Source organism: Heliconius melpomene, chromosome 1 (assembly GCF_056956725.1).
Source record: "Heliconius melpomene rosina isolate 202511_hmr_F chromosome 1, ASM5695672v1, whole genome shotgun sequence".
Lineage (NCBI taxonomy): Eukaryota > Metazoa > Arthropoda > Insecta > Lepidoptera > Nymphalidae > Heliconius > Heliconius melpomene.
This window is the reverse complement of record NC_140389.1, coordinates 10,000,001-10,011,980: the sequence shown is the minus strand read 5'-3', so window position 1 is coordinate 10,011,980 and position 11,980 is coordinate 10,000,001. Positions and strand designations below refer to the sequence as shown.

Sequence of the window (11,980 nt, the reverse complement as noted above, 5' to 3'; positions counted from 1 at the left end):
AATTATCGAAACAAGGATTATAGATTAACTGTATATACACATAGTTATATACAGTACCTACTTGTATTAAGTTTAAGTTGTGGACAAAAATAAGATTATACATACATATCGGCACGACGCTATGTAGCAATCACGTTAGTTTCTAAAAACGTAACAATATTTAAATTTATAAATTATTGTAATTAATTCATGTTTTAATTAACTGTTATATTTAATATAATGTTATTAAATATAATGGTTAATTAAAACAGGAGATGTGTTTTTACTATTTCATTGTTGATGTGATTTGAACAATGTAATTGTTAGTAATAATCGATTTCATTTTAAAAGTTAATTTAAATATTATTTAGTTAAGAATGCAAATATAATTTAACTATAATAAAATATGAAAATTATTTTTAATCTGCATCGGTTTTTGAACGCAATCGTTGATTTTGACGTTTCGCAGCTGAATGTTTGCCGAACGAGTTTCTTTGAGGATTTTGTGTCGTAAAACTTAAGTGGAATCTATTGGATGAACAAATAATAACAAGTGTAATCAACATAGAAAATAGTGTAATAAAATACTTTTATGTAAATAACTTATCTTTTATGAAAACAATATGATCCAGGTAAGTACTGTTGTTTATCGATATATAAGACTTCAGATTGATCGACAGATTGTGTACATAAATTTAAGCGACTTTTAACCTCTGCTCTTTTCTAACCGATAGTGTACCTTTCAGAAACATTAATATTTTTAAAAATATCACTCATAACTTAAATTTCAAAGTTTTTCAATATGGCTTATTATCTATTTTTCATTTTCGCACAGCTAAACTTCATAATACACGGTAAAGGTTATGAACTCTATAATACCGAATGTTTATTTCTTACGAAGACATTGAGTATATTGTTTATCTTCTAAAAATCACAAGTATGAAATCTTATTAGATTTTATAAATGTGTTTGAAATTTGTTTTCAGAAAATCCTGTCTTTTTCAGATTTTTTTACAGCATTCTACATTTGATTTTTCAAATTGCTGAGGTAAAGTGACATTTACATTCCACATAATTCTCTTAGTTTCCATATTATGCAAATGATTCTCATATTATAATTTTTATATTTGTAGGTGATGGATCCAGTGTTAGACAATGAATGGCTTGGATGTAAGAATGATTCAATTGATGAAGCCCAAAATGTGGGCAATATTGCCAGAAGCTGGCAATGGAGGGAGAGAGGAATTAATCCACCAAACTCACCTTCTAATAAGACTGTTCTTGAGAATGCTGCTGAAGACATTTTAGTACAAAAGCCACTAAAAATAAGAGTTAGTAATGGACTATTAGCTCTGAAAATATTCTTAAATACCATTTAAAATAACAATTTGTAATTTTGCAGTGTTGTGATTTACCAGGATACCCGAGATCTACATTTTTAATGGTGTTCAGTCCTGATGGGTAACTATATTTTATGTTACTTTAAAATTACAGGAAGGAAAAATAAAATTTTCATTAGTTATGTTATAATTTGATTAATCTATACTTATAATAAAATTGTAATGAATCAGTGTATGTATATGAAAGATATATTAGAATTTTTTTTAATAGGCACCTTTGTTAATATAATAGAACCCAAAATAATGATTTTAAAAATTTTTGTCGATTTATATGCAATTTTCACTATTCTATTTTGGCAAATTTCACTTAACATTTGTTTCTTTTATGTCAATTAATCCAAACTTAAATAGGTATGTCAATGTATAGAGTTGCATGTGACAATATTGCTACAAAATAAGTGTTTTATTCAATTGGCTAATACTTTAGATATCAATGTATGGATATTGCTTGTAAAATTTTAATGTTATTCATCACAAAAGTAACTGAGATAAGAAAATAAATAATTATGTAGTACAGGCCGGCAAAGCCATGCAGGGGCCACTAATTCATAAATAAAGCCACTATGACAGAGCAGCACATTGTCTGACTGTAAATGCAATGGTTGTGGGTAACATTCAGGCGATTGAGTTATTTTCATTTTCCATTCTCTAGTAACAAGACAAAGAGCAACATTGAGTTTCACATAGTATGGAATGGACAGCAAGACACATGACATTAAATTTCCTTTGCCTTGCCTGCTATGTGAGAAATGTAGTGTGAAGCTAAAGAAAAATAATAGTTCTAAATTATGTTAAACAATGTAAAACTATAAATTTTTCTTAACTAAATTTTGGATTTTACAATTTTATATTTTAGAACCAAAGTAGCTTCAACACATGGGAACCACAATGTATATGTATCTGAACTGGCTAGTGGTAAGCATGTGAGGATACTGAGGGGCCATCCTCGGACACCATGGTGCATAGCCTTTCATCCTTCACACCCACAACTTATAGGATCAGGATGTCTTGGTGGTCAAGTTCGAGTGTGGGACATTTCCAGTGTATGTATTGCTAATCGTTTTAAAGCTTCACACTGTATCCTGTATATAACAGTGTAGACAGAGGGAACCTAGTGTTAAAATGATTTTATACTTACACAATTTTTTTATGATGTCATGTGGTGAGTCATGGTACTCAGTGCCGTACTTTGTTTCTTACCAGAGCTAGGAAGTATTTCATGTTCCCTAGCGGAACCCACTGCACAAACACAGCCTATTATTTTATTGTAAAATAATATTTAATATGAGAAACACATTTCTTACAGGGTGGCAGTGAAGTGTGGAATGTTCGTAATGAAACAGTTATTGCTTCCATAGCATTCCATCCTAGAGAACAATTGTTGGTAATAGCAACTTTCAATGAACTCTACTTTTGGGATTGGAGTCAACCAGCACCTTTCACAAAAGTTACCACAAATAATTGCAACGAGAAAGTGAGGTGAGTTTATTATATTTAAATTGTATAAAAAAGTAATTTTATTTATCACATTGTTTTTTTTTACCATGATTGTATTGCTTTAAAGTAAGCTTTTAAATAGGATTTTAAAATAAGCCACATTAATTGTGTATAATCCATGACTAATACGGTAGTAAGAGTCCCTCAGAATTTAGTTACTGTACGTAATTTCTCAGGGATACAACCCGTAATGTTTAGTATCTACTGAAGAAATCATTATAAAATTAAATGTGAACATCTATTTGCTATTTATTTTCCGATATTGTGAACCAAACACCAAATTTCGCCAAATATTGTTTGATTATTGTGTGAATTATAAAATATTAGAAAAACACAGGGCAAAAGTTAAATAATTTTATTAAAAAAAGGTTACATGCTTAATTTTTTGATCATCCAAATAATTTACCACTGGTTCACATAAGTCTCTGCTTCTTATCTGAGAAGGACTGGCGCAAGAAATTCAGCAGGACTTTCTTTGAGATTTATAAATAGCATTACAGATTTTTCTTAAAAACCGATATAACATTCCAGATATGTGGCATTTGATTCTCTTGGATACAAGCTGATAACAGGTATATCGTTAAGAGCATCTTGCGGAGGTATTGGTAACACAGTTCTCCAACAAAATCCTATGACACCAAACAATAATCAAAGCAATGTGCGACGAGACGATCCTGAAGAAAATCCTGGACCCAATAGACCACAAGAAAATAACTCTGGATCCACACAGGATATTATTGTAAATTCTTATCAAAATTTAGTTCAAAGATATGACAGTTTAGTACGAAATTATCAAAGGTTGTTTATGGTTCGACACAGACTTACCGTGACACCGCCTCCACCTAGCACAGTAAGTATATTACCCTAATACCTACTTTCTATTTGTTCTAAAGATTTTGCATTCAAGATTTTGGAACCTAATATAGTACTTTCTTAAACCAACCCTCGGACATGCTTATGAGTAGACATCGGATTTTATGCAATATGCAAAATATGCACTAAAAAAGGGTGAAATGCTATCAAAAGAACATTTGTTATTAAAATTTATGTTTATTTTCACAGTATATTTAAACACATATTGATATTAGAATTAGAATGGCATGTTAACGTATAATAAATAAAATCGAAAAAAGCAACAACATATTTCAGTTCAGTTCTGTGGCGCTTTGACGAAAAGGGAAATTTGACGCCATTTCTGCAGAAACCTAAGGCAAAGTTTGTCCGATGCCGTTGATAAATGCATTAATTTTCTTTATTCTTTCGAGACCGAGATTTTTATATAAAATTGCATTTAGTTTCAGTAGTACGTGTATACGTCCTTACAAATGCGTTTTATTTTACAACAATAATTTTATTATTTATTTTATTTGAAAAAAAAAACTTTCATTTTTGGGAAAAACTACAAAAAAATTGTATTAGGCTTTTATAGAGTAGTTAAAACTGTGGTTTCATTTAATGTGGTGCTGACACTTCCTGTATAATAATATATAAATATGCAAACACCAATACAATATTGTTTTCCTACACCCTAACTTCTTGACAGGTGAATATTTGTACCCCATTTAAAGGTCACTATAACAATTTTGCCTCTTAGATGGACCGAGGCACTGACCCGATGGAACCTGATTCGTCGCCAGAAAACACTTTAACACGTGCTCCATTTGCACCTACGGCACAACCTGAAGATGGTAAATAATAAAAAAAAATTAAGATATACCCATAGGTTGCATTTCTGAAATATTTCCAAATAAGATTGAGCTTAGATAAAACAAAGCTATTTTAAATTAAGTTCGACTACAAAACATTATTATACATCTTCATACACTTTCTTCTTTAAATGACGTAATTATAAATTATTATATTAAATGACATCATTTCATATTTATATTTATTATTCTCAGAAAGCCCTGCTCTAAGTACATCCAATAATAGGCAGGAATCTGAAGATGCAGACAGTGAAGCAAATAATAGCCGCCTACTAAATCTTGATGCTTTATCTTTTGACAGTGGCCCTTCCAGGTAAACTACAAAAAAATATCTAGTTTTTAAGTAACAATTTTTTTTTGTAATAAACAAATCGTCGGTCGGAGAACGGAAGTGTCTTAAGACTAGGTTCCCAAGTTCCCTCTGCCTATCATCTGTGAGATTCAGCAAAGCTAAGAAAAACAGAAATCGTCGACTTAGAGTATAAACCTACTAACAGCTCATTAAGCAAATTCTCTGTTTATGCAAAGACTATTTTAAAAAACTATTAGTATATATGTATTATCAGAAAATATTTACAATTTCGAATATTAGTTGTATTATATGAAATAAAATAAAGATTGTTTTTGTATTTTTTTTACTTACTTACGAATGGTATTAAAATGTACAAGTACATAATAACAAAAATTCTTCTTAAATCATAGAATTGTGTCGTAGGTATAAAGCATTTAAATTAAAATGTTATCATTGCAGGGAACGAAACTTAGACCGTCACGTACATGCGTTGTTTGGATCGCGACCTTCCGCATTCCACCCTTTGAGCGACAGTGGCAGATCCTTCCGCACAGTTGATCAAAGCGAACGAGCGTCCAGACTTTTACCGAATCCATTTTCATCTACTAACGGCCCTCCGCGACCTAGTGTTATCTCGTTTACTAGTAATTCCTTAGCACAACAAGATAACTCTTCAAATTCTTCACGCACTAGTATATTCCCCGCATATAGACCAGATTCACCGTCTATTTTGGATCTATCCCCCCGAAGATGGGACAGTCGCAGAATTTTTGTTTCGGTACCAAATGAAAATTCCACTTCTGCAGATAACACTGCGACAAATACCCCGAGACAAGATCCACCGTCTACTACATCAGCGACGTCGAGTCCGAGGCCCTCGACTTCTTACTCGTCCTCACAAACTCAATCGACACCTGTCGACGCTCAAACTATAAACGAAAGCTTAGATCTAATAAGAGACATTTTAAGAGATTCCGGCACGAGATTGTTGAATTTGATCACGAACATGTCCCTTTCCACTATAGCTGATGGTGAAGATGACTTGCCTCGACGGAATAGATCCACTAGAACTCAGTCCGAAGACAACAATGAAAGTGAAACGCCGATAGATTCTCAACGAGTCCGTCTATTTAGCTCGAGCTTACATTCCAGCCTTTTATCGTCGAGTTCGGAATCAGATAGTGATCAATCACCAGAAGTTAATATTTTTAGAACGCGAAATTCCACCTTTAGAGAAGATGATAGAGATGTTGACTTACCTTTTGACGAACCCTCTGGTTCTACAGATAGACCAATACACCCAGCTGATAGACTACTCTTCGGACTTGATGATCAACAGCCGCAAACTTCTAGTCGTGAAACAGGAGGCATACACGTATCAACTAATAGCAGCAGATTTCGTGTGCAAACCCAAAGTAATAGTACAGGAGAAGGTCCAAGTACATCAAGGGCTGAAAATCCTGGACCCTCAGATACTTCCAGTCGACATACTAGTGACTTCAACCCAAGACCTTCGACAAGTAGAGACAATTTTTGGAATAATGGATGCACGATTCCACCAAGTGAAGCTTTTAGAAAAGTTAAAGGTGGTGTAAATGCTTTACAAATACACACCTTGCAGTTAACTAATATGTGGCTTCGTGGAAATCGGACTACAATGACTGAACTACGTAACATGTGGGAAAATTTACGTCGAAGAATATTAATGTTGCATAGAGAAACTGGGCGACAAGATTTACCAAGCTATTACACAAGATCACTACTTGAAAGATGTATGATGCTTACAGAAATGACGGAAAACATTACACGTTCCAACAGAAGTTCACGAAGACAAAATAATAACAATCAAGGTACTTCCGAAAGGACGCGTAATAATGATTCCCCCCAAGATGATTCATCAAACGTAGGAAGTCCCGGTGAATCGGAACAGGGTACTTCCAGAGAGAGCCCAAGTGAAACACGTCCTGGCCCTCGACCACAAATCAGGCCTAATGTGCGTGCATCGCCGTCATTAAGAAGAAGGTTGCAATCGAGTTATAGATGGCGACCAGAAGATGAGCTACGACGGCGATCGCGTAATTCTGCTGCCAGTCGCCTTTCTAACAGATACTCGAATAGACCTCGCAGAGATTTCGCTAGAGCGATAGAAATAAGTGCAACAAGGCACGAAATTCGTATGCGAGCAATGCAAGTGCTTTCAGTTATGTTTAATATGATGATGATGTGCTTAGAGGAGAGAGGCCTCAGTCAGCTTATAATAAACATGCTGCGCACATTAAAAAAGGCTTTGGCTATTACATGCCTCATGTTAATGACAAATAGGAACAGTGGTCGTACCAGTAATAGTTCGTCGCCACAACGCGTGGATTCTTTAAATGTAATTCGCTTAGAAAACGTAGAACACACGGGTCCTGTAAACGTCGATGGTCCAGATGAATCCCCTCATCATTCAATTTCCAGTGAAACTGAAGAGGACCGATTGCAAAATAATTCCAGTAAACGTATGAAGAAAGAGACAGCCACTACATCGCAATCAAGTTCTAAGGAGAGCACTCCACGCGTAAATAGAAATCCCCCTCCACCTCCAGTAACGCCTCAAAGCAATGCATCCCAACGGTGGAGCAATCGCCTTGCCGTGCAAATTGCTGCTGCCAATAGAAACAACTCCGCAACCGCCAGAAATAGACGTGAATTGTACATAGAGAGTAGGCGATTAAAAGCACTACATAAAACAAATCCATCCGCTCATCCGTTCGCAAAAAAGAAAGCACTACCTCCTACGGCTACTTACAGAATACCCAACTTACGTCTACTCCCCAGTAGAGTTAGAGCAAGAGCTGCATCTAGAAGAGGCGAATCTGGCCCGGAACCAATACCTGGTCCTTCCGGAATTCTTTCTGGAAATGACTTTGGGAATGCACCATCTCCAAGATTACCACCAGATGTTATGAATGAATTTGAACATAGGATTAATTTAATTAGAATGGCACATATGCAAGCCGTAAGATTAAGAAATGCAGCACGAAGTAGATTTAGACGTTTACAAACCATACGATTATATACCCCTTCGTCTGTTCGTGAAATGTTTAGCTTAAATCCGGATTTAGAAAATGGCAACGACAATCGTTCACCAATGCAAAATAGTTCAGATCCCCCTAATCTTAATCGACTTTATCCAACTTACGATTTCCGACCACACATACGGACCCTAACTCGGGAGCGCATTTTCTCTAGAGGGTCCACAAATAGACCTTCGGAGGAGTCGGGACAGATCCACGCGGTCATAAGCAGCGCGAGGGTGCCGTTGATGCAAGTGGGCGATCTCACCATTAACAATCCTGACGCGCAAGGGAACCAGACGCAGAGGCTGCCGAGGATTCATGAGTATTTGCAACCCATTATATTGGCCCAAGTGAGTAGGTGCGACAAATGCCTTTTGTAAATATTATTTATTAACTGCTATTAATTAATTACTTCATTTTTCATTATTTTTTTTTATGCAATAAAAAATTACAAATTGCTCATTTTAAAAGTTACTTTTTTATACATACAAAAATCATTTTATAAACATTGTTTTATATGTTTATATTTAACTCATTTTCGTTAAATTGCAAAAAGAAAATATATATATATATTTTTTCATAGGTCATTACCATTATACTTTTCTTTGGAGTATACTAAAAATGTGCTTAATATTAATTATATACCTCAAATATAACTTGAAGCTCTACTAATCTATTTATTCACATTACATTAAATACCTATATCACAATTTTATTACATACTAGCGGCCCGCCAGCGGCTTCGCCCGTTTGAACTACATGATTATTCATTTAATAAACACAATTGACTGACAGTCATATGTGTTGATGTCAATGAATAATTTACTCGTTTAGAAACAGCCTTAATGTTAAATTAACGATTTGGGTAAGGATTAATAATATTCTTTGTAAAATAACTAATTATTGCATATTACAAAAAATACCCAAATCGAATCGAATAATCCAATATCGAAATCGAATCCAAAATTATTAATCGAATATCGAATCGAAAATAATTAATTGAGAACCTACTTGTTTTAAAAGTATATTTTAAATACAGATTATATAAGTATAAGTATACATATAGATTTCATTCAAATGACAATAACTTTTTTTGATGAACCGATTTTGATGAAACAAGATAGATGTTAAGGTGGGTTAAAACCAAGAAATTGGTGCAAGTTTTACGTAAATCGGTTCAGTACTTTCAGAGATTAGCGTGATCAATACATACAGACAAAAAATTTAAAAAAAAATTGTTTCCTTTCTATTATTCTTTTTAAGTGCTCCTTTATCCATTTCCGTCAAAAATACTAAATGTACAGACAAAATATTTTTACTGTTTTATTATATATAGAGATGATGTTTGTTCACTCAGAACGCAATGGTAGTGGAGGATGACCCCAACGGGGAGAATGGGGAGAGCGGTGGCGGGGGCCCTGGGGGTAGCGGGGGTGGGGGTGGAGGTCCCGGGGGCGGGGGTGGCGGTCCGGGGACAGGAGGTGGTGGCGGTGGTTTCGGCATGCGGCGCATGAGCGGCATGGCGGGGCTGCTGGACGCCGGTATTATATCCGAGGCTCTCCCCGCCCCTTCGCACCGCGTGCAGGCTTGGGACTTCACAACGGGAAATACACCTGATATTGCTGATAGTAAGTAGGATTTTTTAAGATGCACTATTTTTTAAAACAAAGGACCACCTGATGGTATGTAGTTATCTTCATTTAAAAATGCTTAGGAAATACCACAGGAGATCATTCCACAGTTTGCATGTACGTGAACTATGCGAAACAAAAACTCACGGACGACTTAAGTAGGTGTCTAGATAAAGCGCATGGTATCAAACAGATACCGACAAAATTTGTTTGATATTGTATTTAGTATATTGAAAATTACATTTAAATATAAATTAGAACGGATACATATCAAAATTTAAACATAGCTGGATTCCAGGGTACGCAGAGGGAACCTAGGAACCTAGTGTTAAGACAGTTTGTTCCTCCTCACGCATGCTTGTGCCCCTGTGCCCCGACGGCCTCCGGGACTATGTTGAAAATAAATATTTCAAAGTCTTTAGTTATAGATGCTAACAACATAATATTATGTAAACTGTAACGAGCATTTATATGCTTGTTACTATTTACATATGTTTAATCAAGCTACGTCAATAAGCCAAGTTGTAATTCTTATAAATTTCAACGTAACTTGATAAGAACTTATCGGTTAGCGGCCAAAGCGCTTGGACGGTTCCCAAGAGACGTGAGTTCGAGTCCCACAACGTTAGGAAACGTACAAAATTTTTGTACGTTTCCTAAAATATATATTTAGAAACCCTTAATTCTTTTAGGTTCAAAGAACGTGGTGGTGCAGAGGTGCAGAATCCATAATGACGCTAGTATAGACATATCAAAGGACGGCAGGCTCCTGGTGGCCTTGCTCCCAGTACCAAGATTTAGAAATACTAACCACTGGTTAGGTGAGTTTGGTTTAAGGATTATTCATATTATTCACGATGATTAATTAATTTAAGAAATATTTTAATAAATGAATATTAGATGAAATTGTGATAGATATAAAGACAAAATATAAGTAGATGAAATGAAGGCTATTAGAAAACCGATTTACTGGCCTAGTTACTGTATTATCGGATATCTAAATAATAATAAAAATGTATTAAGAAAACATTTTGTGCCTTTTAACCTTTTGAAGAAGAACCAATGTTGATTTTAGGAACTATTAGTAAGGCATTTACGGTACGGCAAATGAGCCGTGGCCGCCCTGAACTTAGGTTTTCTGAACTCTTGCGCATTGTTCACTCGGAAACAAAAAATCAGAAGTAAATCCTAAAATGAAATCTGCGCAGCCATCCATTCTAATTTCAGGGCGGCCACGACTCTCCAAGCATCAACAAACAAGCGTATAAATAGGGTAAGACTAGGGCTTGCTTGCAAGAGCTTGTTGTCGACTAGCGCTAGTTGTCAAATCGGTCAATGCTGGTTTTTGAACATAAATCAAAGTTTGGTATTTTACACGTTGGAGCTTATTCATTCTCGGTCATAAGTAACTTATCGCTACTATTTTATTTATAAATGAAATAAAGTAAGTAAAGCACCCACAACGGCTTAAACAAGGCAATTGTATTCCTAATGCATCCAAGCGAATAAATTTGGTACTGTGTGCTCGCCGAGCCGTGGCCGCCCTAAAGTTAGCTGTAGATGGCTGCGCAGACGTGATTTTAAGATTTTTCTTAATATTTATTACATTGTTCTCAAGGGAACAATGCGCAATATTTCAAGGCGCCTATCGTCGATCGTATTGTATAGCCCTATGTGCGCACGACTGCAGGCGTGTACTCACTGGAGTGGGCGCGGCTGGGGCAGTGCCTGCACACGGCGGTGCTGGAGCAGAGCGCTGTGTCGGTGGCGCTGTCGCCGACGGCGCGCCACCTGGCCGTGGGGCTCGGCTCGCGCCGGTTCACCTCCGCGCCGCACACTACGCGCACCAACGTGTTCGCGCTCCTCTACCGCCTCGACCCTTTAGGTGATGCATTTTATTGGTTTATTTTAATTTTTAATATGCTTTAATTAGATCGAGCTGTAACAAACTTATCTTTGATAAATTGACTATGCAATAATGGTTTTGGCTAACTTTTAAAAATTGTAGCATCATATGTACGTGAGAACACAATAATATGGCATCATCATCATCGAGCCCGTCTGGTGATGCAACTGGCTCCAAAAAAATTCAATATTCAGGGATCTGGAACCTGAATATTGACATTCTTCAGACCTTACTAGTAAACCACTCGAGTTTAACCACTTTTAACTTATATCTCCGTGTACATATTCCACAGCACTTACGGCACTTGGTATAGAAAAAGGTGTTTTTAGTTGTTTTTTAAACTATAATATGTGAGTAAATAGAGCAAGTTAGACAGAGGAACCTAATTTTAAAACACTGTTCCCCATGCATATGAGTTTTAGAGACATTGCATGTTCTCTTTTTAGTAGAGCAAAGAAATCAATATATTAAATTCCTCAAAGATATCAGGTTTGATCTGATCGTTTG

General features: G+C 35.7%; 1 protein-coding gene across 4 annotated transcripts in view; it reads left to right on the top strand.

The window, feature by feature from the left end:
• The first annotated feature begins 415 nt into the window (after positions 1–415).
• The window catches only part of LOC146541337 (uncharacterized), a 15,613-nt gene continuing 4,048 nt past the window's right edge, over positions 416–11,980 (top strand). Inside the window, exons 1-13 of one of the 4 annotated variants that reach the window (XM_085204047.1) lie at positions 416–611; positions 985–1,027; positions 1,113–1,310; positions 1,382–1,440; positions 2,236–2,422; positions 2,686–2,858; positions 3,408–3,726; positions 4,471–4,564; positions 4,778–4,895; positions 5,334–8,286; positions 9,294–9,564; positions 10,260–10,388; positions 11,186–11,321. In XM_085204047.1, the coding sequence (XP_085060173.1) occupies positions 1,116–1,310; positions 1,382–1,440; positions 2,236–2,422; positions 2,686–2,858; positions 3,408–3,726; positions 4,471–4,564; positions 4,778–4,895; positions 5,334–8,286; positions 9,294–9,564; positions 10,260–10,388; positions 11,186–11,235 (4,548 nt within the window). In that variant the 5' untranslated portion in view covers positions 416–611; positions 985–1,027; positions 1,113–1,115 and the 3' untranslated portion in view covers positions 11,236–11,321. Of the gene's footprint in view, positions 612–965; positions 1,028–1,112; positions 1,311–1,381; positions 1,441–2,235; positions 2,423–2,685; positions 2,859–3,407; positions 3,727–4,470; positions 4,565–4,777; positions 4,896–5,333; positions 8,287–9,293; positions 9,565–10,259; positions 10,389–11,185; positions 11,453–11,980 lie in introns of those variants that run through there. The other 3 variants (XM_085203962.1, XM_085203818.1, XM_085203899.1) reach the window with 3 other exon arrangements.